Raw genomic sequence first — 26,485 nt, forward strand, 5'->3', positions numbered from 1 at the left:
TTCTCACTCTGTCACCCAGGCTGGAGTGCAGTGGCACGAACTCGGCTCACTACAAGCTCCGCCTCCAGGGTTCAGGCCATTCTCATGCCTCAGCCTCCCGAGTAGCTGGGACTACAGGCGCCCGCCACTACGACCGGCTAATTTTTTTTTTTTTTTTTTTTTTTTTCAGTAGCGATGGGGTTTCACCGTGTTAGCCGGGATGGCCTCCATCTTCTGACCGCGTGATCCGCTCACCTCGGCCTCCCAAAGTGCTGAGATTACGGGTGTGAGCCACCGCGCCCGGCCAGCTCTAGCCTTTTGTAAGCCTAGGGAAGAGGAAGAGTTTTTATATATTTCTCTAGCAGCTTTGTTATTTTAAGTTTTAATTTAGATCTAGTATGGGAAATGTTTTTCGTTTAGTAAACTTTTTTTTACTGTGTCATTCATAGGGTTTATCATAAGCAGCAGTAAGGTACCTTTACCCAAAACAGTTTTTTTTTTGTTTGATTGATTTTGAGACAGAGTCGTTGGAGTGGACTCAAACGATCCTTCTACCTCAGCCTCTTGAGTAGCTGGTACAACAGGCACATGCCACCATACCCAGCTAATATTTTGTATTTTTTTGTAAAGATGCGGTTTTGCTATGTTGCCCAGGCTGGTCTCGAACTCCTGGGCTCAAGGAATCCCCTCATCTCGGCCTCCCAAAGTGCTGGAATTACAGGTGTGAGCCACATCTGGCCTCAAAAGAGTTTTTTAAACAGGAATCTAGTGATTAAAATCTAGTGATTCCTAGTTGGTCATAAAGTCAGACAGAATGTTATAGGAAGTGTAACTGAACAAGAAATCAAACATATTTACAGTGAGAACCAAATGGAAAGTTAGAACTCTTTAAGCAGATACCTAACAGATTGAAACAGGAATATATATCCTGAATCATGCTTGGCCTTTTTTTTAAAAAAAAATAGTAGCAACACAAAAGATTTATTTCTAGAAAAGAAGCATACTATAGCCATATTAAAGCACTATATTATTTGCCTAAGAGATTAGAACTGGTTATGTGACAAATATGAAGGAAAACTTGAAGGTGATAATTTTAAATATTTAAAGCTGTACATATACTTTTGCTAATCTTAAAACCATGGACCAGGTGTGGTGGCTCATGCCTGTAATCCTGGCACTTTGGGAGGCCAAGGGGGGCAGATCACTTGAGGTCGGGGGTTTGAGATCAGCCTGGCCAACAGGGTGAAACCCCGTCTCTACTAAAAATACAAAAAAACTAGCCAGGTATGGTGGCGGGTGCCTGTAATCCCAGCTACTTGGGAGGCTGAGGCAGATAATTGCTTAAACTCGGAAGGTGGAGGTTGCAGTGAGCCAAGATCGCACCACTGCACTCCAGCCTGGGCGACAGAGCGAGACTCCATCTTAAAAAACAAAAGCAAAAATTAGCCAGGCATGGTGATGCACACCTGGAGTCCCAGCTATTCAGGAGGCTGAGGTGGGAGAATCACGTGAACCCATGAGGTGGAGGTTGCAGTGAGCTGAGATCCTGCCACTGCACTCCAGCCTGGGTGACAGAGTGAGATCCTGTCTCAGAAAAAAAGAAAAGGGAAAAAAAAAAACACACAGCACACACACACCATAGTATGGTGCTAATTTTACAAAATTGTTGTTTTATATATGTACTTTTTCAGTAACTTAGTTGCCCTTTATTGCCCAAGTAATGCTTCTCAATGGGCAAATATACAATAGCATTTATATACTTTTCTGTTGCATTTGGAGGTTTCTACGTGTTGAATATATACATATTTGTGTGTCTGGACACAAAATAATACCTTACTCAAAACAAGTAATAATAACTTTTTTATGTAAATGAAATTACCAGAAAACTGAAGTTACCCATTGAATCACCAAAACTCTTAAAAAACTGTTTTGGGAGGAAATCAGAAAAAAGCAAAGCAGATATACACGTACAAAATCCCTTAGTCCTAATTCTAGAGTCTAAAAGGCTCTGAAAAGTTTTTTTCTTAACTCATTTAGTAGCAAAACGTGGCCTGAACTGATGCAAAGGTATTTGCAGTCATTATCCCATCTTACGTGAATATGGATCTGCCTATCTTTTGCTGCAGAAATATCAGTTAGTTTGATTTATGGAGTGCTGCCCCAGACAGTTGTGGGGATTTGATGTAATAGATGGTTATGTTTACTGTATTCCATGGGTAGGACATGAAAGTGGCAGTCAGAAGGCAGAATAATATGGAATTATTCCAGGGAGCTGTAGTTGCAAAGAAGCTAGCTGGATGTCTGGCAGGGAGTGAGAAGCAGTGCCTGCCAAGGAAAGCCCTCAGGTGAGGCTCCAAGAGGTTAAAAATTTAGCTAAATTTTAGGTTAGGTAGCTAAATTTTATGAGGTATGTTGTGAATTAAAAGTAGGAACCAGCTGGGTATGGTGGCTCATGCCTATAATCCCAGCACTTTGGGAGGCCAACGCAGGTGGATCACGAGGTCAGGAATTCGAGACCAGCCTGACCAACATGGTGAAACCCTGTCTACTAAAAATACAAAAATTAGCTGGGCATGGTGGTGCACACCTTAATCCCAGCTACTCAGGAGGCTGAGGCAGGAGAATCACTTGAACCCGGGAGGCAGAGGTTGCAGTGAGCTGAGATGGTGCAACTGCACTCTAGCCTGGGTGGCAGAGTGAGACTCCGTCACAAACAAACAAACAAACAAACAAATGTAGGAACCATGAAGAAGAACCAGGATGTTAGACCATAGTGTGGATTAAGAGTGAATCTGTGAATTCTAACTGGGATGTAAGAGCCATGAATAATTAGAGGAGAGGGAAAAGGAAGATTCTAAAGCGGGTAGAGTCTAATGGCTAAACTTGGAAGTCCTAGGTAGCAGATTGCACAAGCAGCAGATTCAAGGATTGACTCATTTTGAAAATGGAGCAAGAATTTCTGGCCTCTCCTGTAAACTCTGATGTGCTGGAGGAATAATGGCATCTTGTACACTTTGCTCCTGTATTAAGTAGCCCTATATTGCTCTGCTTTTAAAAATATCTATATTCAATATTGTTTGTTTGTTCCATCACTGTTAGCTTCCTACTCTCAGTGAGTTTGCTCTTTTACTTTTAATGTGCTTCTCTACTCTTTCTAGAATCCAGACAACTGGATTATTAGTCATTTGTCGACTAAGAATGAATAGGCTTTGATGGATTTTTGTCAGTAAAATCCATGAGTTCTGAAACAATTGCTCTATAGACTTCGTTTTTTTACTTCCTGTTACTGGAATCTCAGGTACCAAGTAGTGTGATTAATAGCTAGTGACTTTCAGGAGAGTGTGGTGGGAAATACAAGAAAAGTAAAACTTCTTAACTTAAAATCTGCCTCTGGCATTCCTAAAGGTCCAGGATGAAATCCCTCTTCCATGGAGAGATGGGAGAATTGGTGTGTGGAATGAAGCATAATAAAAATAGTCAAGAATAGCCAAAGACTAAACTAATAATTTTAGTACTTACTGATTTGCCATCTAGATGGAAAGGGCTCTCTGAAAGCTGATGTCTCTGGAAGACATAACACTAACAAAAAGCCTCAAAGTACTGGAGACATAAAAGTGAAGTGGTGAGAAAGAACAACAAAGTTAGAAGGATTGGCTGCTTCACCACTTATGGCAATAACTGTATTAGTAATAGCAGTCATCTTAAGTTTCAGTATTATGAGGATTAAATGAGATAGTAAATTAAAAGCTTTTAGTACATAGATCCTCAAAAAATAATCATTTTTCTGTCACTGACATATTAGAAATTAGAATTGGTTCCTACTGCTCAGTCTTATCTAACCCTCCCACCCCCCAGAATACTTCCTTTTATGCTTCAGGGGTGTTCTCTTTCATAAGCTGGAAGGAGAATTGCTACAAACAGTAGTCCAGTTGCGTCTCCCACTGGCAATCTCGCCATCATGGAATCCAGCTTCTGCCATTTTTCTCATTCCTCACAATAACATGCAGTATTTTGCGGGGGGAGGGGGGGAAGACGGCAGAGTAAATTCAGTCCCCAACCTGTAACCCTTTTTAACCCCAACTTCTTATAAATTTCTTGTCCTGGTGTTAAATTCTTTGTCTTGGTAACTCCTGTTTCTCTTTTCTTCCACCCTGACTTCTCTATCCTAATAGGATGTGCTCCCCATCAGTTCTTAGAGCGGTGTGTATTTGCTGTTTGTATTGCCTTATATTATGTAGTGGTGAGCAGCAACATTCCTCCCGTTCCTACCAAGTTTTCAGAAAATATTCTTGGCATCTTGGTACACTGAATGTGTGTTTATTATATATGAAAATTAGAAGTATTAGTGCTGTGCCTGGGGTGTGTCATAAGTTAGGTTTTTGTGGTATAAGTTAGAAAACATGGATTCATTTGACTGTGGGAATTCATATTCAGAATTCCATAAATCAAATTTTAAAATATATAGTACAAGTCATTTTTGGTTTGTAAAGGATGTATATGTGAAAGTTACTTAACAGTATAGAATAACACAATTTTTTTTTTTGAGATGGAGTTTGGCTCTTGTTGCCCAGGCTGGAGTGCAGTGGCACCATCTTGGCTCACCACAACTTTCACCTCCCAAGTTCAAGCTGTTCTCCTGCCTCAAGCCTCCCAAGTAGCTGGGATTACAGACACCAGCCACCACACCCGTCTAATATTATATTTTTAGTAGAGACAGGGTTTCTCCATGGAACTCCTGACCTCAGGTGATCCTCTCGCTTTGGCCTCTCAAAGTGCTGGGATTACAGGCGTGAGCTACTGCACCTAGCCACAGAATAACACAGATTTTTATGCGAATTGATAAATCTTAAGCATACAAAGTTGAAACTTTGTGTATTTGTCTTCTCTCTCTTTTTTTTTGAGATGGAGTCTCGCTCTGTCACCAGGCTCCCGAGTAGCTGGGACTATGGGCACGCGCCACCACGCCCAGCTAATTTTTGTATTTTTAGTAGAGACGGGATTTCACCATGTTGACCAGGATGGTCTCAATCTCTTGACTTCATGATCCACCCACCTCGACCTCCCAAAGTGCTGGGATTACAGGCATGAGCCACCGCACCTAGCCATTGTCGTCTTTCTTTATTTACATCTTTTTTTTTTTGAGACGGAGTCTCGCTCTGTCACCCGGACTGGAGTGCAGTGGCCGGATCTCAGCTCACTGCAAGCTTCGCCTCCCGGGTTTACGCCATTCTCCTGCCTCAGCCTCCCGAGTAGCTGGGACTACAGGCGCCAGCCACCTTGCCCGGCTAGCTTTTGTATTTTTTAGTAGAGACGGGGTTTCACCGTGTTAGCCAGGATGGTCTCGAACTCCTGACCTCGTGATCCGCCCGTCTCGGCCTCCCAAAGTGCTGGGATTACAGGCTTGAGCCACCGCGCCCGGCTTTATTTACATCTTTATGAGAAGATTCTGTTTATATAGATATTTTGATCCAAAATATTAATCAGAAATGTCCTCTTTTAAGTATGACATCAATAGTCATTGATAGTGGAAATTATATATCCTTCTACTAATACTAAATCATTTCAGCCTGGGTGCAGTGACTCACGCCTGTAATCCCAGCACTTTGGGAGGCCAAGATGGGCAGATCACTTGAGGCCAGGAGTTCGAGACCAGCCTGGCCAACATGGTGAAACCCTATCTCTACTAAAAATACAAAAATTAGCTGGGCATGGTGGCACATGCCTGTAATCCCAGCTATGTGGGAGGCTTAGATACGAGAATAGCTTGAACCTAGGAAGCAGAGCTTGCAGTGAGCCAGGATCACACCGCTGCACTCCAGCCCGGGCAACAGAACGAGACTCCTTCAAAAACAAAAAAACAGAAAGAAATCATTTTATAATATGAACAAAAAAGAAATTTTTAAATTTTTTGACCTATACTAGTCTTTAATGATTAGTAATTCAAAGATTGTATTCTATAGAACACCAGTTCTATGAGATTCCTGGCTGGGAAAAAAAGAAAAAGGGAGTAGAGGAGAGGCTTATAGTTAAAATGTGTTTAGAAACATCAAATGCTTTATCTGCACGCCCTCTTGGCTGTACATAGTGCACATTACCATGTTACATGTATGGAGAAACTGGTGAAGAAAACTGACAATGTGGCATTTCCCAAAACCATTTCAACTTGGATTTCTCCCTCTTCACACAGAATACATGTTCTCATTCTTCTGGCAGTATTCCACAAAATATTCTTGGTAAACACTGCTTTATCTAAAGGTTTCTCTTAACATGTAAAACTTCTGCACTCGTAGTTTTCTTTACTTCCCCCCCCCCCATTAAGCCTTTTGCACTCCTGTGCATTTGTAGTTTTCATGGTTTTATATGACAGCCTAGTATTCTTTGAATATGTCCAATTTTAACCATTTCTTTAGTGTTGGACTTGTAAGTTCTTTTGAATTTTCACTAGAATTATAGTTAATTACAGTGCTGTAATTAATACTTTTATACCTACATTTTCGTTTTCTTATGAATTTTCAAAACTGGATGTTTTATCAAATGGTTTTGATATGTTTATAACCTAGGATAAATAATATTTTTTTCTAACAGAGTTGAACCATTTGTACTGCCACTGTTTATATTAAACTATCAGCTTTTCTAAAATTTTAGCATTGGCTGTAAAAATTTTTGCATTTTTCATATTTAGATTTAATATGCATAGTTTTGAACCACTCAGCTAAATCAAATTATTTCCTATTGAGCTTAAATCATTATTATATTGTTAACATTTCAAATTTTTTTTTTTTTTTTTTGGGGGGGACGGAGTCTTGCTCTGTCGCCCAGGCTGGAGTGCAGTGGCCGGATCTCAGCTCACTGCAAGCTCCGCCTCCCGGGTTTACACCATTCTCCTGCCTTAGCCTCCCGAGTAGCTGGGACTACAGGCGCCCGCCACCTCGCCCGGCTAGTTTTTTGTATTTTTTAGTAGAGACGGGGTTTCACCGTGTTAGCCAGGATGGTCTCGATCTCCTGACCTCGTGATCCGCCCATCTCGGCCTCCCAAAGTGCTGGGATTACAGGCTTGAGCCACTGTGCCCAGCCAACATTTCAAATTTTTAATTAATGATAGCCAGTTTATTTGTAGGGTTGTTATAGAGAATTATACTAATGTTAAGTTCATACAAAATAATGTCATAGGTTTGAATTTCATTGTCAGAGATTTTTCTGCTGTTTTCTGAGGCAAGTAATTTTTTTAGCAAAATTTTAAAATACTATTGTAGAAAGAAGGAAGCAAGATATTTCAGATTTGAAGATGGAGTTGATACAGACAAGATTTTTAAATTATCAAGTTACAACTGTGTTAAAGAACTCTTAACATTACAAATGACTTGCCTCTTATCCATTTTACCCTAGAACTAATAAACTATACTGATTAAGTGTCAGCAAATCAACTTTAGGATTCTGCCTAGAGATATGTAAAGTACTGTAACAAAAGAACTTCATTTTCTTTATACCAGGGGCAGCCTTCTTTAAGCAACATCTCAAGTGTGGCCTAATGCTGTTTGTAACTTGTGAGTTCCTGTTTTTGTAATGTATAATTTTGCAAAGCCTAAATCACAAGTGAAAATCTGAGGTCAGGGTAGAATAATCTAGTTTCCTGCTAGATGAAAGCTAATTACTATATTTTTGGGAAAGGTTTGGATTTTAGGATTTATCTATGTTTCTTGAATTGTGGGAGTTCTTGAGAGTTGGGGGTTTTTGTTTTGTTTTGTTTTGTTTACTTTGTGCTTTTTGTTCAGAACTGAGGAACTAAGACTATAGGGTGAATTGAAGCTGTTATGGTGTCTTTTAGGTAAGTAAAAGTCAAATAAAAGTAATTGAAATTGAAGTCTGAGACGTACTGTATCCCAGCACTTCAGGCACTTGATACATTCTGGAATTAGTTTCATTTACTGTTCAGTGACTTTTTTGTTTTGTAAATTATTTTCATGCTCCAGAAGGAAAACACTAACAAACCTTTCTAATCTTGTATCCAGTGTCGTCTTTGATTATTTGTGATCTTTCCCTTTTCCCTCCTTGAAATGATATAATCATTTTAAGAAACTAAAATGACCAAGAAGATTAGGAATACTTTTTTCTCCCTATAAATTTCAACGTATGTTTCCATTGCTACCAAAATAGACCTGTAAACTCTAGAGAGAGAAAATTATATTAGCACTTTCTATCAGGACCGGAATAATCAGCTGCCTGTATGTTTGTTGACATTGTTGAAGGTGCTTACACTACCATGCCTAAATAAAATTGAAATTAACTCATTTCCAAATGAATTAAAACCAACCCTTGGTTGGTTTTGTTTGTTTTGAAACAGAGTCTTGCCGAGGCTGGAGTGCAGTGGCGGAATCTTGGCCCACTGCAGCCCCGCCTCCCTATCTCAAGGGATCCTCCCACCTCAGCCTCACGAACAGCTGAGACTACAGGTGTGCATCACCACATCCAACTAACTTTTGTATATTTTGTGGAGACAGGGTTTTGCCATGTTGCCCAGGTTGGTCTTGAACTCCTGGGCTCAAGTGATCTGCCAGCCTTGGCTTCCCAAAGTGCTGGGATTACAGGCATGAGCCACCGCATCTGGCCTGATAATATGGTTGTTAACTGCTCTCAGAGATGGTTTTGGAGTAAGTTACTTTAGAAAAGAAAACTCTGAGGCCGGGCATGGTGGCTTATGCCTGTAATCCCAGCACTTTGGGAGGCCGAGGTGGGTGGATCACCTGAGGTCAGGAGTTCAAAACCAGCCTGACCAATATGGTGAAACCTCATCTCTACTAAAAATACAGAAATTAGCCAGGCCTGGTGGCATGTGCCTGTAGTCCCAGCTACTCTGGAGGCTGAGACAGGAAAATCACTTGAACCCGGGAGGCGGAGGTTGCAGTGAGCCAAGATTGTGCCATTGCACTCCAGCCCGGGCGACAGGGTGAGACTCCATCTTTAAAAAAAAGAAAAGAAAACTCTGGCCCTAGAATATTGGTGCCCTGCTGGTTCCTTTTTCTATTAGTAGTCAATAATATACATATGTGTTACTCTAGGCTAATAAAGTCACTAGGCTTAATACAGAGCCATTCGAAAGGAAAGAAACAGACATAATGCAAAGTACAGACATTAGTACACATATACACTATGTCTGATATTTGAAGACTGGTACTTAAGTTGAATCGCATAAATTGTCAAGCCAGCCTTTTTTTCACCTATAAAAATGGCAGTTTCATATAGTTCAGCTTACTCATGGCTTAGTGGTTCTTCAGTTTTCCATTAGAATTTGCAGCAAAAGGAGTGATTTTGTTAAAGGACGTCTAGAAAGGCATTATCATTCTCAGGATTTCTTTGAAGTCTCATGTTTTATCTTGAAGTGTTTTATTAATTTTGCCTTCTATATGCATAAATCTGTATTTTAATATAAAATAATGTTAAAAATTAATGCTTAGGGAAAACTTTAAGTAAAATTTGACCCTCTAGTCTAAATTTGACCTCTAGCATAGTAATATGCTTCATAATCTGCTGGAGTTATCCCAGTTTGAGAAGCATAATTTGGATGTTACCTTGGTACCTTAGGTCTAGTTCACAGTGCCTACTTTTCTCAACATAAAAGACCTCTGGTATGAAAATGATGACTGAGTAACTAGGAGTATCTATCATGTACAAAGTACAGACAGTTTTGAAAGAAGCAAATAGTGCCCAGAGAAATACCTAGTCTAAAAGCATTTAAATACCTTTATAACTTAGTTCAGTTATTGGCTTTAGGGTAAGCACATAGAGTGTTTGGCTGTAAAGTAATGGAATAAACATTCTTGTGTACCTTTTAAAAATGTATTAATAGGGCCAGGCATGGTGGCTCATCCCTGTAATTCCAGCATTTTGGGAGGCCGAGGTGGGTGGATTACCTGAGGTCAGAAGTTCGAGACCAGCCTGACCAACATGGTGAAACCCTGCCTCTACTAAAAATACAAAATTAGCCATGTGGTGGTGGATGCCTGTAATCCCAGCTACTCGGGAGGCTGAGGCAGGAGATTGTTTGAAACCCAGCAGGTGGGGTGCAGTGAGCCGAGATCGTCATCATTGCACTCCAGCCTGGACAAACAAGAGTGAAATCCATCTCCAGAATACCATTACAGCGTATATACCGTATATATAGTAGCTATATAGTAGTAGTATACTGATAGTATATATATAAAACAATACAGTGGATGACATTTTAATGTTTCTCCTTGGAACAGTTTGCTTAGGTCTAGAAGTTGCTAGGTGCTGGCAGCATTTTGACTAATACTTCATACTATATTGCATTCATGGAGAGTCATAGTATACATTAACCTAATTAAATAGCCTGAGAAATCTTATAGGTAAAAATCCCTAACTTTGTCTTAATGCAAGATTCCCAAATTTATTACACCAAGGAACCTGATGTTCTGTCTTTGGGAAACAGTGTCATTTAGTTCCATATATCCACAAATTATGTACAAAATGTAAGCTTTTTAAAAAATGACTGGCTTTGGGTTTTTTTGTTTTTTGATCATGGCTCACTGTCACCTCAACCTCCTGGGCTCAAGTGATCTTCTTACCTGAGCCTCCTAAGTAGCTGGGACTGCAAGTATGCACTACCATGCCCGGCTAATTTTTTATTTTTTGTAGAGATGGGGTCTCATTATGTTGCTCAGGCTGGTCTTGAATTCATGGGCTCAAGCCACCCTCATGCTTTGTCCTCCTGAAATGCTGGGAGTATAGGTGTGAGCCACTGTGCCTGGCCCCTCTTCTCACTTTTCTTTTTTTTTTTTTTTTTTTTTTTTTTTTGAGACAGAGGTTCACTCTTGTCACCCTGGCTAGAGTGCAATGGAATGCAATGGCGTGATCTTGGCTCACTACAACCTCCACCTCCGGGGTTCCTGGGTTCAAGCGATTCTCACACCTCAGCCTCCTGAGTAGCTGAGAATACAGGCATATGCCATCACGCCTGGCTAATTTTTTGTATTTTTGGTAGAGACAGGGTTTCAGCATGTTGGCCAGACTGGTCTCAAGCTCCTGACCTCAGGTGATCCGCCTGCCTCGGCCTCCCAAAGTGCTGGCATTACGAGCGTGAGCCACCGGGCCTAGCCTAACTTCTCACATTTTTGAGGGGCTTGATTGGATGAAAGGGTGGCAGCATAGTATGTTGTGGTTAAAACAAATATATCTGAAGTCAGATTGCTTAAGTGCACACCCAGGTTCTGTGTGACCTTGGGAAAGTCACTTAGCTTCTCTGTGTTTCAGTGTCCTCATCTGTAAAATAGGGCTAATAAAAATAGCTGCTTCATGGACAGTTTGTCAGATTATTCAAGAAAATAATGTAAAGCACTTAGAGTACTGTTTAGACTATAATAAATAGTCAGTAAATATTAGCTGCTTCTGTTAAATATAGCTGGCATTACATTTGGGGCCGCAGTTTTATAAAATCCTTTTTTCAAGTAGCAACTAACTATACTTTGAAAAATATATTTAAATATATTGACATATGTGTTCACTTGTAGTAAATCACCTTATAATCTCAATAGAAACATAAGGGAAACTAAGAGAAAAATTAGAAAAATTAGCATTCCTCAGGTATATGTAGGGTTGTGGTTATATTAAAACATATAGCAGATAACATTGACTGAATTTGTATTCATCTTCCTGATGAGGCAAGACTTCAGATAAGAGCAGCAGCCATCTGTTTGCAAAATGCCCTTGCTTATCTCATGGGTAGTGCATATGTGGAGCTCTCAGGTGCATTTTAGACTTGTGAGTTTAGATGTGAGATTACCAATATGAATTGTCTACTTCTTTTAGGAGTAATTTACATAAGGAATATATTGAGGGCATTAGAGATGACTTTATGACCTGCTTATGATCTCAAGCTTTTTGCTGAATTATTTATTATCACATTGTGTTAGCTATTTTGCTTCTTGGTAGATCATTTTACACCACAATATTGCTGCTGCCTAAAGGTAAAAAACGTCTCTTCAGCAGATCCTAATGACTTCTAGAAAGGGTAATTTGATTCTGAAGATAGGATTTTGACTTGCCCTGGTATTAATAAGAAATTTTCTCTATGATACTGTGGTTATTTCTGCCCCCCAAACAATCATAGATACTAAATGCAAACTTGCTTTTCACCTTGTGTGTATTTAGTAGGTTTCTTCCAGAAATTATTTCTGTAGCATTTATTAACTGTATCCTTAATTGTGAATATTTTGGCTAGTTCACTTCAATAATTGAAGAAAGGAAAGGAGGGTTTTTTAAAACAAGCTAGAATTTTTATTGTTTCAGTAAAAATGAATGTTTAGCAGCATTGTTTATATTCCTTTTTTGTTGTTGTTCAAGACAGAGTCTCACTCTGTCTCCCAGTCTGGAGTGCAGTGGCGTGACCCTGGCTCACTGCATCCTCTGCCTTCAGGGCTCAAGCGATTCTCCTGCTTCAATCTCCCGAGTAAGTGGGATCACAGGTGCACAACATCATGCTTGGCTAATTTTTGTATTTTTTGTAGAGATGGGGTTTCACTTTGTTGCCCAGGCTGGTCTCGAATGCCTGAGGTCAGGTGATCTGTCTGCACTGGCCTCCCAAAGTGCTGGGATTACAGGTGTGAGCCACCACACCTGGCCACATTGTTTATATTCTTTGTTCTGTAAAAGTGACATTTTTGAAAATGACCTAAGATTTTCTTTCTCTTTCTTTTTTTATTTTTTTTTCTGGTGGATAGGGTGTCCCACTGTTACCTAGGCTGCTCTCAAATTCCTGGCCTCAGCATTTCTCCTGCCTTGGCCTCTCAAAGTACTGGGATTACAGGCGTGAGCCATCACACATGGCACTGGACCCAGATTTTTTCTTTTTTTGATTTTGAGACAGGGTCTCACTCTTCACCAGGCTGGAATGCAGTGGTGTGGTCATGGCTTATTGAAGCCTCAACCTCTCTGGCTCAAGTGATCCTCCTATCTCAGTCTCACAAGTAGCTAGGACTGTAGGCATGCACCACCATGCCTGGCTAATTTTTTAATTTTTTGTAGAGACAAGGGTCTCTCTATGTTACCCAGGCTGGTCTTGAACTCCTGAACCCAAGACTCAAGAGATCCTCCTGCCTCAGCCTCCTGAAGTGCTGGGATTACAGATGTAAGCCACTGTGCCTGGCCCTGGACCCAGATTTTTATGCACAATCTTCTTATGTTTAAATGTTAGCCCCAGTGCATTGCAGGCAGTCTTGACCAACAGGGAACCAGTTTGTGACTACTGTCTTTTAAAGAGGCTCTTTTCAGTTATATTATAATTATGATGACCTGATACTCTAAGTAATTTCAAACAGGTAAACCATTTGAAATTATGAAACAGATAAACTGTTTGAAAAAATGAAAAGCCTTTCCCATGTCTGTCATCTAATTTTCTAATACCTCTTTAGTTACTGGCCTCTCTGTAAAAGTATGAGATTTGTTTAGGGAAATGTGAGATACGTATTTTAACTATTTTAGTTAAATTCGCCATAGCATTTTATCTATATTCCTATGAAATTCCAATTAACATGTTTCTGTTTAGGGACATTAGTGAATAGGAATACCCATCTTTTGTGCATGATATAGTACCTTCTATGTTCTTTAATGTTCCTGATGATAGCTGCTAGTCCTGTAAGTAGTAGTATTTTTTAATAGCCAACTTGTGTTTTATTTCTTTTCTTAAAATAATTTTTTTCTACTTTTGTTGTGCTTTTAAAATGCAGAAAATGAAGAGTAGTGAAATGATCGCTCACATATCCACTACCTATATTCGGCTGTTAACATTTTGGCATATATTATGGTTGAGTAAGTGATTTAACCATTTAAAAAGTAAGTTGCAGTAAAGCATACATCTCCTAAAAATAAAAAATCTGTTTAGTAATCACAATGCCATCTTATAAATTTGTATGTTAATGTGAATATGTATATATATACATACATTTATATTTATATGCTCGTGTGCTCTGTAACAGCACTAAGGTGTACCCCAGGAGATGCTGTTGAATAAGACAATAATTTTACAAACCCTGTGTCTTCTGTTGATTATTTGCTACCACAAAATTAAGGCTACACTGGATCTAGGTCAGAGCAGATATGATCTTGATTGCTATAATTCCTGGACAATACCCATTTTAAAAAGTTTGCTCTCATAAGACTTTCAGATATAAGCCTAGTTAAGATTGGACTCTCCTAAACTCCTCGCCTGAAACTACAAGCAGTGCCTTTAGTAGGCTGGGAGAACTGATGCTAATGGGCTTAAGTCCCTCTTGGATCTCCAGGTAAATGACAGGGCATGTACCTAGCTAGGCAAAGGCCCAGAGAGATGGTAAGCTTTACTACAGAATTCTAGTAGAAGGTCTGGATGTTTGGTGTCATTTTTTAATATGTACCTATTACCCATTTTAGTAAGTTACTTAAACTGCAAAGAAAACCTAACACGGAATAAACAGCTTAATCTTAAAATTTTCAGAATTTTAGTGGAATATCTCTTCTGTTTAGCAAGTTTTTGCATACAATTGCCAATAATACTACTCTATTTTGCCTGTCTGCTTGAGTACAGAATATAAAGGTGGATTTTATGTCAGTGTTAACTAGAACATTATTGGGATTTTCCCAGATTCACCCTAGAGCAGTTATAAAAAATGTATACATTTAATTATGTTTTCACTTTTCTGTGAAAGATTTCCAATATTATGATTGCCTTCCTTTTTACTCCCCTTTTAAAATACATTATTTTCCTGTATTGCAGATTTTTGTTCTTAGGTATATTGACCGAAGTTTAACGAGAAGAACTGTGACCAGCTAGGAGGACTGCTGCAAGGAATGGAATTAGCTCATAGCTTATTGCTGAATGAAGAAGCATACAATCAACTAGGTGAAGTTCAGAAGGCAGAGTTTATTTTTGAGTGGCTGAGATACTTGGAGAAGCTCTTGTTAGCAACCAGCAGGGTGGGTAAAATGACAACATCTGTTTTTTTAAGTGCCCATGTTTACTTCCTTTGGTTTGCTTTTCTAGTTTTTTCCAGAATAACCTAATTTAACTTTAAAATGTTAGACTTTGTTAAAACTTAATGAAACATAGTACATTTTTTGTTCCTTCATCAGAATTTTTACTATTAGAAGTTTTCGCTATTCAGAAAAGCAGGAAGAAATTAGCTAATGTTTTGGTATTACTTTAAAAATATATAAAACACCAACTACAACTACTGTGTATTATACTTCATTTTTGCTATCTTCTCCATCTATGTTCCTCCATGTCCATAAAGCTGTGGTAAAGTATGGTGGCTAAACAATGTAGTGGGAGTTTCACTTTAAAAAGGTATGAAGACTTGAGGTGTATGAATTCAAGAGCCTATGGATAAACAGATTCTCCCTTAAAAGCTTATGACATGAGTATAAAAAAGGAAAACTGATCACTCATACCCTTCACGTACATTCAGCAATTAGTAACATTTTGCCATGTTTGGTTGATTAATTTACTAAGCCATTGAGGTGGCACTTTACTTCTAGCCTACATCTCCTAAAAATAAGAACATTTTTTCACATAATCACAGTACTATGTGCAGTTCCAAAGTGGTACAAAAACACTACTCATGGAGACATTTAGAATTTAACAAAAGACATTTTATTTATGAATTTAAAATAATAGCATTCCAAAACACATTCTTTTTCTGAGACAACAAGGAGCTATGTGACTCTAGTTATCAAAATATTTGACAAGTTTGCTGATCTTTAAGAGAGAAAAAAAAGCAACTTCTAGATTTGGGGGAAAAAAATTAGCAAAAGACAAAATTCTATACACTGACAAATATTTTATTGTGGAATTTTAGGCTTCAGTGAGCACCTGAATGCCATTAGCTTCATAATGATACTGTGTACTCTTTATTTGGATAGCAGACGAGGAAAATGGAATAACGTTATTAACATTTATATACATAAGCTTGCAAAAAGAAAATTGCATTACACTTAGGAATAGATCTGAATAAAACAGGTAGCCATTACAAGGTCAGCTCTGGTTACAGATTATAGGTTACTGCTTTATGCAGCTTATATGGGGGAAGTGTAGGATTAGTAACTCAGACGCTATAGTTGAAAATACAAATTTGGACATGCTGATGCATGCTTGTAGACCCAGTTACTTGGTAGGCTGAAGCAGGAGGATTGCTTGTGCCCAGGAATTCGAGGCTGTAGTGCAGCACTATAATTGCCCCTATGAATAGCCATTGCACTCTACCCCAGGCAACATAGTGTGACCTTGTGTATTAGTCCGTTCTCACACTGCTGTAAAGAACTACCTGAGACTGGGTAATTTATGAAGAAGAGAGGTTTAATTAATGCACAGTTACACAAGCTTAACAGGCGTGACTGGGAGACCTCAGGAAACTTAAACAGTCATGGGAGAAGGTGAAGGGAAAGTGAGGACCTTCTTCACATCGTGGCAGGAAGGGTTGGGGGGAAGTGTCACACACTTTTGAACAATCAGATCTTGTGAGAACTCACTCACTGTCACAAGAACAGCATGGGTGAAATCCACCCCCATGATCCAGTCACCTTGTAGCAGGCCCCTCCCCTGACACATGAGAATTACCATTTAGCATGAGATTTGGATGGGGACACACAGCCAAACCGTATCACATTGTCTCTATGAAAAATAATAATACAAATTTGCTCTACCTTTCAAACAAAAGAAGATTTAGAGCCCTTATATTTGTTAACAGAGATTACAGTATAATGTGGTTCGGAATTTTGGGAGGGTTTTTTTGGAGTTACTAACAGAGCAACAAACTACCTGTTTAGTGTGGCATAATGACCACACTACCAACTTATTTGTAACTTCCAGTCAAAATAAGTTTGTATTTTTCTAGAGCCTTTTTAGTTCTTAAATATTTGAAAGAAAAATTATGTTAGAGGATTACATATAATTATATTGACTTTGAACTGTCTTTGTGTTATCTTTCTTTCTAGAATGATGTAAAGGAGAAACAGAAGACTCTTGTTGAACAGCTCCTGTCTTTGTTGAACAACTCCCCAGGGCCTCCTACCCGCAAACTCCTTGCTAAGAATCTAGCCATACTTTATAGTATTGGAGACACATTCTCCGTTTACGAGGCAATCGATAAATGTAATGATCTTATTCGTAGCAAAGATGATTCTCCAAGTTACCTTCCCACTAAGCTGTAAGTGAAACATTAAAACAGAACAGGAAACAAAATATTGCTTCCTGTTGTATTTTTATGAAGTACCCATAGTACTTGACAATTACTTTGAAACTGAATACAAACTCAGTTTTACTCATTTTAAGAAACTAACAGTTTTCATGTTAGTTACTGAGAAACAATTCTACAAATACTTTAGACATATTTGAAGTCTAGATTTGAGATTCAAAACATCTTCCTAAAAAAAAATTTAGCAGTTGAATATTTAAGAAAGATTTTAAATTCTTCACATTTTGGATGCTTTTGCAATTTATTCATTTTGGTTATGAAAATTGATAATAAATATCATGTAGAAAAGTATTTGCTAAGATCCTGAAAAGAACAGCCTAGTTTCTCTGTAGGATTTAGTTCATTTTATGACCTTTTATCTTTAAAAAGGCAATGAGCCATGTAGTATTTCTTTTTTTCTTTTTTTTTTGAGACAGAACCTGTCTGTCACCGAGGCTGGGGTGCAGTGGCGTGGTCTCGGCTCACTGCAACCTCTGCCTCCTGGGTTCGAGCAATTCCCCTGTCTTAGCCTCTCAAGTAGCTGGGACTACAGGCACGCACCACCACTTTGAGCTAATTTTTATATTTTTAGTAGATACGGCGTTTTACCATGTTGACCAGGCTGGTCTCAAACTCCCAACCTCAAGTGATCCACCCACCTTGGCCTCCCAAAGTATTGGGATTACAGGCATGAGCCATTGCACCCAGCCACCATGTCATAATTTTATAGAAGTTTTTGTTGCTCTAATTTTTACTTATAACAGAATGTATTCCCCATAAAGTTTTCAGATTTCAAACTTGATGAGAACATTATTTCTTGTTTTTATTTTTGTCTTTAAGCTTATCTATTATCTAATATGTAGCTGAGTTCTGTTGAAATATTTTGTAGAATTTTGTAACAAAGTTGAGGGTGTGTAATCTTTGGGCTGAGTAGTAGAGTAATCACAGATAGATACATCCTTATTATTGAAAGTATAATCGTATTCACCTAAGTGTCATGCCTTAGGATTTAACCACAGAATAGATTCTTAGAATTTTATCCTTTCAAAGTAAAATTTAAAATAGTCACTTTTTCAACAAGTGATGCCAGTATAACTGTATGTCCACATGCAAAAGAATGAATTTGGACCCTTCTATTACACCATGTATAAAAAATTAACCCAAAATTGATCATAGATGTAAGTGTAACAGCTAAAACTGTAAAACTCATAAGACAAAACATAGGGGTAAATCTTTGTGACCTTGTTTTTGGCAGCGTTTCTTAGGTACAGCATCAAAAAGCACAAGTGACAAAAAATAGATAAGACTTCATCACAGTTAATATGTTTGTGTTTCAAAGGATAATACAAAGAAAGTAAAAAGACAACCAAGAGAATGGGGAAATGTTTCAATACTTATCCTTACATATTCTAAGATATTTTTATTCCTATTGTTTCAGCTGTGACTGATTTCTAATTTAAATGTTGTTTCAGTGCTGCTGTGGTATGTTTGGGTTCCTTGTACAAGAAGTTGGGTAGAATACTGGGTAACACCTTTACTGATACGGTGGGGAATATTCTTAAAGCTGTGAAGAGTGCAGAGGTAAGTAATTACAAATTCAGCCAAAGAATGGAAAGATAGCCTTTTATTGGTTTATGCTTTCCCAAGCAAATAAAAGAACTTTACATATGACAAGCATATGTAGATATGAATATAAATATACCTACAAATTAAATATTTCTAGGTGATGCACAATATGTACTCTGTATATTGAATCCCTGTTAGAAAAATAGTAATGCAGTAGAATGTATTCATATAAATCCAAGTGGGTGAAAACGAACGTATTCCACTTATAGGTCCATCCCTGCTCTCTCCTCTCACTCCACCTTTTCTATTTGATAACACTTACTGGTGCCAGTGCAACTGCTTGTCACTAGGGACTATGTAGTTGATAAACACTGTATACCTTATGGATAGATGAGTTACTATACTAGCATCAGAAGGTAGTAAGGAATATAATCTGAGGGGAAAGAGTGTAGAGGATGTGTGACCAGATCCAGATAACCTTTTAATTGCCAAGGGAGTATATTTTCAACTGAATCCTCATTGAAATATTTGTGTCACTTACTACTCTGGAACACCCCTTGTTTTTGAGACTGTCTCTTCATTTGACTTTAAGAAACTAAGATACTATAATCTCTTGCCAACTGTGGCTTTCCTGGTTTTGAAATGAAAGCGTTTATATGTTTGTTTAGCAAAAGGTTTAAATCTCTGGTCCCTAATATGTAAGGACAACTTAGCACCTTTAAATATAAAACATGGACATGGTAGTTTGCACCTGTAATCTCAGCTACTTGAGAGGCTGAGACAGGAGGATCACTTAAAGCCAGGAGTCTGAGACCACCCTGGGCAACACTGGAAGACCCTGTCTCTACCAAATCATAAATTAGTTGCAGTATGGTGGTGAACACCTGTAGTTCTAGCCCCTTAGAAGCCTGAGGCAGGAGGATCACTTGAGCCCAGGAGTTCAAGACTGTAGTGAGCTATGGTCATGCCACTGGACTCCATCCTACGTGACAGAGCAAGACCCTCTTTTTTTTGTTTGTTTTTTGAGATGGAGTCTGGCTGTGTTGCCCAGGCTGGAGTGCAATGGCGCAATCTCAGCTCACTACAACCTCCACCTCCTGGGCTCCAGCAATTCTCCTGCCTCAGCCTCCCGAGTAGCTGGGATTACAGGTGCGTGCCACCACGCCCAGCTAATTTTTTGTATTTTTAGTAGAGACAGGGTTTCACCATGTTCACCAGGCTATTCTTGAGTTCCTGACCTCAAGTGATCCAGCTGCCTCAGCCTCCCAAAGTGCTAGGATTACAGGCATGAGCCACCATGCCCGGCCCAACACCATGTCTCTTAAAAAATATTTATTAAAAAAAAAAAAATCTAAAAACAGCACACTGGTTACTCTTGTTACTTTATTTACAAAAATCTAGAAAACAGCTCTGAAGTAATTTATAGAAATGTTGGACAGTCACACACACATTTTTTAAAATGTAGCAAGGCAAAACAAGGGAAAATTCCAATTAAAAAATGGGTAAATTTTAAGAAGAATGTAGCTGGTTCAAGAACTTTAAGAAGTGAAGACTCTGCCGGGCGCAGCGGTGGCTCAAGCCTGTAATCCCAGCACTTTGGGAGGCCAAGGCGGGCGATCACAAGGTCAGGAAAGTCGCGGAGTCGAGACATCCTGGCTAACACGGTGAACCCCGTCTTACTAAAAATACAAAAAACGGTACCGGGAGGGTGGGGCGGGCGCCTGTAGTCCCAGCTAAGTCGGGCAGGCTGAGGCAGGGAATGGCGTGAACCCGGGTAGGCGGACGCTTGGCAGTGAGCTGAGTCTGCCACTGCAGCTCACCAGCCCTGGGCAACCTAGAGCCAGACTCCCATCTCAAAAAAAAAAAGAAAAAAAGAAGTGAAGACTCTAACAATAAAATGGTGAGAAAATTTGCTGCATCATATCATTTCTCAGCAATAGTTTCCCAAAAGATTGGAGTAAATGATTAAGGATAACAGATTTTTATAACATCTATAAATCTAATTTTATTTAAAAGCAGATATCTGTAAGAAATTTTATTTATTGAGATACAGCCATTTTAAACTTTCTTCCTCCTAATTCCACTGGTTAAGCTATAACACTTTTTAGGCCCCTTGGTTAATAGAGGATTACTCTATAGTTATGAAAATGTTTTAAGTTACCGATAAGTATTTTGTTGCTCCCCTATTTGTTAAATTTTTTTAGCTAACGTCCTTAAGCCATATTCCCTACTTTTGATCTTTGATTTAGTTGATCAGGTATCACAACATTTCAGAGATATCCACACCCACCAGTGATACACAACATTTGGAACTGGAATAAAAGAAAAGTTCAGAAGATTCTCATAGGCACCATTTTATTATGTTCACCTATGACTTCGAAGTGCCCTTATACAAAGATAAATTAACAGTATTACTGTGAAATGATTCTTGATGCTGATCTTTGTCTTCCTCCAACTCCAACTTATCTACCTTCAGTGGCCTTAACTTTCTGGGATATAGATATGATTTGAGGTATTTAGTAAAACATTAATTAAATAAGTGACTACTTTTTTTTTTTTCTTTTTTTTAAGACAGGGACTGGCTCTGTCACCCAGGCTGGTGTTCAATGGTGCAGTCTGCACTCACTTCACTCTCTGTCTCCCACTGTACCCTCTACCTCCCACTGCACCCTCTGCTTCCCAGGCTGAAACCATCCTCCCATCTCAGCCTCTCGAGTAGCTGAGACTAGAGGTGTGCACTACCATGCTCCAACCTCAGCCTCCTGAGTAGCTGGGACTAGAGATGTGCACCAACACGCCTGGCTAAAATTTGTATTTTTTTAGAGTTATGGTTTTACCATGTTGCCCAGGCTGGTCGCGAAGTCCTGAGCCCAAGCAATCGGCCCATCTTGGCCTCCCAAAGTGCTGAGATTGCAGGTGTGAGCCACTGGGCCCAACCAAGCGACTACTATTTCTTGACTGTTTACTGTGTGCCAGGCACTGTGGTGAATGTTTACCCATGAGGTTCATCTTATCCTCATTTTATAGATGAGGAAATAAGTAAGAACAACTTAAAGTCACGAAGTTACTGAGGGTCACAGAGAAGTTCAAACCCAGGTTTTTTCAATTCTAAATCCAAGACTTTTAAATTGTGAGTTATGCTATTCCAACCAATAAATAATAACAAAGTATTATAGCTACCAAATCTATTGAACATTTGTTGTATGGCTAGGCTTGTTATAAGCACTTTCCATGTATGACTCATTCATTCCTTACAACAGCCTATGAGGGATACTATTACCTCTATTTTTAGATGAAGAAACAGATTTGCCTAAGGCCCTATCTATTAAATGGCAGACCCTGCATTTTTAATACGTTAGCTTAGACTATAACAACTATTTATTGAATGCTTAATGGCATGCAAGCTTTGGGCTAGGCACTTTTCATGTAATTTTGTTTAATCTTCACATCAACCCTGTGAAATTTGTATCATGTTGAAATCCGGTGTATACAAGTAACTTTTCAAATAATATTTCATAAAATAGTAACTTGTTTCTTGATGTCAGAATGGGTTGGTCAGTATGTATAGAAGTCTGGGTATTTCTTCAGTACCAGAGACAGATATCAGTGTTTAATCCTGTTCTTTGCAGTGGAATTATTTTTCCTATTTATTTTTTTTTTCTTTTTGATAGTCTCAAGGCCGATATGAGATTATGCTAAGTCTGCAAAATATATTGAATGGACTAGGAGCTGCCGCTGCACCTTGTCACAGGGATGTTTATAAAGCTGCTAGATCCTGCTTAACAGATAGATCCATGGCTGTTCGTTGTGCTGCTGCAAAGGTAAAATGATCTAATAAGCAGACTTTAAAAATTAATATGAAGAAAATTAAATCAGATTATCTTTGTGAAAGCATTAGTAAAAGCTACATTATCTTGGTAGTCAGCTAGGACTATCTCATTTTAACATATGAGGAAACCGAGACCCAGAGTTATATGAATTTCCCAAAGTTTAAATAGTTAGCAACACATGGTCAAAGGGTAGGAAGTTCGGGTTTCCAGAATCTTAAGTATTCATTCTACGTTACTAAAAATTTCTCCCTAATTGTGTCAATTAAAATTTACATGTGAGGTTTATGTTGTTTCAAAGTGATTTTTTGTTTTATTTTTAATTTATACCTTCTTAACATAGTTGGTAAGATAATACAGTAAAGTTTTTTTAATGTTGGAATTATTCTCCCAGATGTTCATAGCCAACAGATTGATTCTAAAGGCATTTTTCATAACCTGTGGAGTTAGAAATGGGTCTTCCTCCCACCTCTCGTAGGTTCATTCTCTTCTATAATATAATCTTTATGACTTTTAATAAGTATTCATTTGTTATTCTTGTAATCATAATAGATACTTTGAATTTGTATATTATTTTTTTAAACCCTGATAGTTTCTGTAACTTACATAGCTCTGAACCTGACATTTGTATTTTATTTTTCATTAATTTCTCTTTGTCCAATTGAATAGTGTCTCCTTGAACTTCAGAATGAAGCCATCTTTATGTGGAGTACAGACCTGGACAGTGTGGCCGCACTGTGTTTTAAGTCCTTTGAAGGTTCCAATTATGATGTGCGGATTTCTGTTTCAAAGTTACTAGGCACAATATTAGCTAAAGCTGTAACTTCTAAACATCCAGGAACAGGTAAATACATGTAATTGTTTTTAAAGTATCTACTGTAATTTTTTTCCCCAGTTGATATAAACAAATATGTATAGTGTTATTGCTACCCATTATAAATCAATTTCGGGCCAGCCATGGTGGCTCATGCCTGTAATCCCAGCACTTTGGGAGGCCAAGGTGGGTGGATCACCTGAGGTCACGAGTTCGAGACCAGTCTGGCCAACATGGTGAGACCCATCTCTACTAAAAGTACAAAAATTAGCCGGGTGTGATGGCACATGCCTGTAATCCCACCTACTTGGGAGGCTAAGGCAGGATAATCACTTGGACCCAGGAGGCAGAGGTTGCAAGATTGCGCCACTGCACTCCAAAAAAAAAAAAAGTTTCTTTTTCTTTTCTTTTATTTTTTTTTCTTTTGAGACGGAGTCTCACTCTGTCGCCCAGGCTGGAGTGCAGTGGCGCAATCTCTGCTCACTGCAAACTCTGCCTACCAGGTTCACATTATTCTCCTGCCTCAGCCTCCTGAGTAGCTGGGACTACAGGCACCCGCCACTGCACCTGGCTAACTTTTTGTATTTTTAGTAGAGACTGAGTGTCACAGTTTTAGCCAGGATGGTCTCGATATCCTGACCTCGTGATCCGCCCGCCTCAGCCTCCCAAAGTGCTGGTATTACAGGCATGAGCTATCACGCCCGGCCAGTTTTAATTTTTTTTTTTAAGTAATTGTGAAGTGTTATCCAATAAATGATATGATCTAAATACTGATTTTTTTTTTTTAAAGCAGCATGCATCTGACTACATATATTTGGCTTGCCATTTTTTAGGTTGTTACAACGGAGCATATAATGTAGATAATTCTAGATATTTGAAGTTTATTGTATTTGGACAGTTTTGCTTTGTCTTAGTGATTTCGTTGTTGTTTTTGGAGACAGGGTCTCACTCTGCCACCCAGGGTGGAGTGCAGTGGTGCAATCACAGTGTACTACTTTCTCCGCCCCAACCCCAGAATTAGCCATTTCTCTAAGGAGTTCTACTTTTGAATCTTTTGAATACTCAAATAGAATAGATGTTGAGTGTGAAAGAGAAGTCCAGGGTGACTTTATGAATTTTGGGCTGAAAACCTGGAAGTATACAGTTGTCATCAATTTACATGAGCAAGTGTGCAAGTAGAGCAGGCATGTGTATGTGTCAGGGAGGAGGATCAAGCACTGCGTTTAAAACAATTTGGAACATTAAATAGACATCGAAATACAGATATCAAATAGACAGCTGGATATGAGGGTCTGGTATCCAGGAGAGGAGACTGGACGTCAACTTCATAAATTTTAGGAATAAATTTATTTATTTTAGGAATAAATTAATAGTGATTATTCAGGAATCTCTAATATAGAGATGGAATTTAAGTTATGAGATTAGATAAGATCACAAGACAGTGAGTATACATAGGGAAGAGCAGACCAGGTACTAGGTCATGAGCTTTCTCTAGGAGAACACAAGGAACCATCGAAGAAGACAGAACAGAAATTTCCAGTGAGAAGGAAGGAAAGAAAGCCAAGAAAGCATGTCTTGTGGTTTTATCCAATCTCATGCCATCTTAAAGTATTGCCATATACATTGCATCATAATTGTAAATGATAATTTTACAGTGGAAAAATCTGGTAGACTTACACTGTGCAAATGTTCAAAGCTAATATCACCTATGTAGGGACAGACTGACACGACACCTGGCAATGCTTTTTGATGTTATGCATTGAAAAGGATATAACATTACTTATGTAGTTCTCTGTCAAAAATTTGGAGGAAATACCAGACAAACTCATATCAAGGGCCATTCTATAAAACAACTGGCCATAAGTGTATTCTTCAGAAGTAAGAAAGTAATGAGGAAAACATGATGAGTCCAGGTAGATGCAGTCATGCATAGCTTAATAATAGGGACATGTTCTGAGAAATGCATCATTAGGTGATTTTGTCATTGTGGCAACATCGTAGAGTGAACTTACACAAATCTAGATGGTATAGCCTACTGCACACTAGGCTATATGGTATAGAGTATTGCTCTTAGGCTATACATCTCTACAGCATGTTACTATGCTGAATACTGAGAAAACTGTAAAACAATGGTATTTGTGTATCTAAACATGTCTAAATATAGAAAAGGTACAGTATAAATATGATATAAAAGATAAGAAGTGGTACACACCTATAGGGCACTGACTATGAATGGAACTTATGGGACTGGAAGTTGTTCTGGGTGAGTCAGTGAGTGGCGAGTGAATGTGAAAAGCCTAGGATATTACTGTATACTACTGTAGATGTTACAAACACTGTACACTTAGGCTATGCTAAGTTTTAAAAATGTATATTTTTCTTTAATAATAAATTAGCCTTTGTTTACTGTAAGCTTTTACTTTATAAACTTTTGATTTTAAAATTTTGATTCCTTTGAATATTTTTATAATAACAGAGGCCAGGTCAGTGGCTCATGCTTGTAATCCCAGCACTTTGGGAGGCTGAGGCGGGTGGATTGCTTGAGGTCAGGAGTTTAAGACCAGCCTGGCCAAAATGGGGAAACCCTGTCTGTCTACTAAAAATGCAAAAATTAGCGGGGCGTGATGGCATGTGCCTGCAGTTACAGCTGCTTGGGAGGCTGAGGCATGAGAATCACTTGAACCCTTTAACTTGGGAGGCAGAGGTTTCAGTGAGCTGAGACTGTGCCACTACACTCAAAATAATAATAACACTTAGCTTAAAACACAGATACATTGTACAGCTACACAAAAACATTTTCTTTATGTCCTTGTATCCTTGTTCTATAAGCTTTTTTCTATTTAAAAAAACCTTTTTTTTTTTAACTTTTAAGCACATAGCCTAGGCCTACACAGAGTCAGAACCACCAATCTCACTGTCTTCCACCTTAATATCTTGTCCCACTGGATGGTCTTCAAGGGCAGTGACACGCATGGAGCTGTTGTCTCCTGTAATAGCGATGCCTTCTTCTGGAATACTTCCTAAAGGGCCTACCTGAAGCTGTTTTGCAGTTAACTTTTTATAAATAAGAGTATACTTTA

General features: G+C 38.7%; 1 protein-coding gene across 1 annotated transcript in view; it reads left to right on the forward strand.

Moving 5' to 3' along the window:
• Positions 1 to 26,485, forward strand: part of HEATR5A (HEAT repeat containing 5A) — a 123,923-nt gene that overhangs the window by 3,277 nt on the left and 94,161 nt on the right. Inside the window, exons 2-6 of the mRNA XM_017895867.1 lie at positions 14,744 to 14,943; positions 16,960 to 17,171; positions 18,671 to 18,779; positions 22,436 to 22,585; positions 23,261 to 23,435. Of these exons, the coding sequence (XP_017751356.1) occupies positions 14,818 to 14,943; positions 16,960 to 17,171; positions 18,671 to 18,779; positions 22,436 to 22,585; positions 23,261 to 23,435 (772 nt within the window). The 5' untranslated portion in view covers positions 14,744 to 14,817. The remainder of the gene's footprint in view (positions 1 to 14,743; positions 14,944 to 16,959; positions 17,172 to 18,670; positions 18,780 to 22,435; positions 22,586 to 23,260; positions 23,436 to 26,485) is intronic.

The sequence above is a fragment of the Rhinopithecus bieti genome, unplaced genomic scaffold, assembly GCF_001698545.2.
Source record: "Rhinopithecus bieti isolate Rb0 unplaced genomic scaffold, ASM169854v2 scaffold_21703, whole genome shotgun sequence".
NCBI lineage: Eukaryota > Metazoa > Chordata > Mammalia > Primates > Cercopithecidae > Rhinopithecus > Rhinopithecus bieti.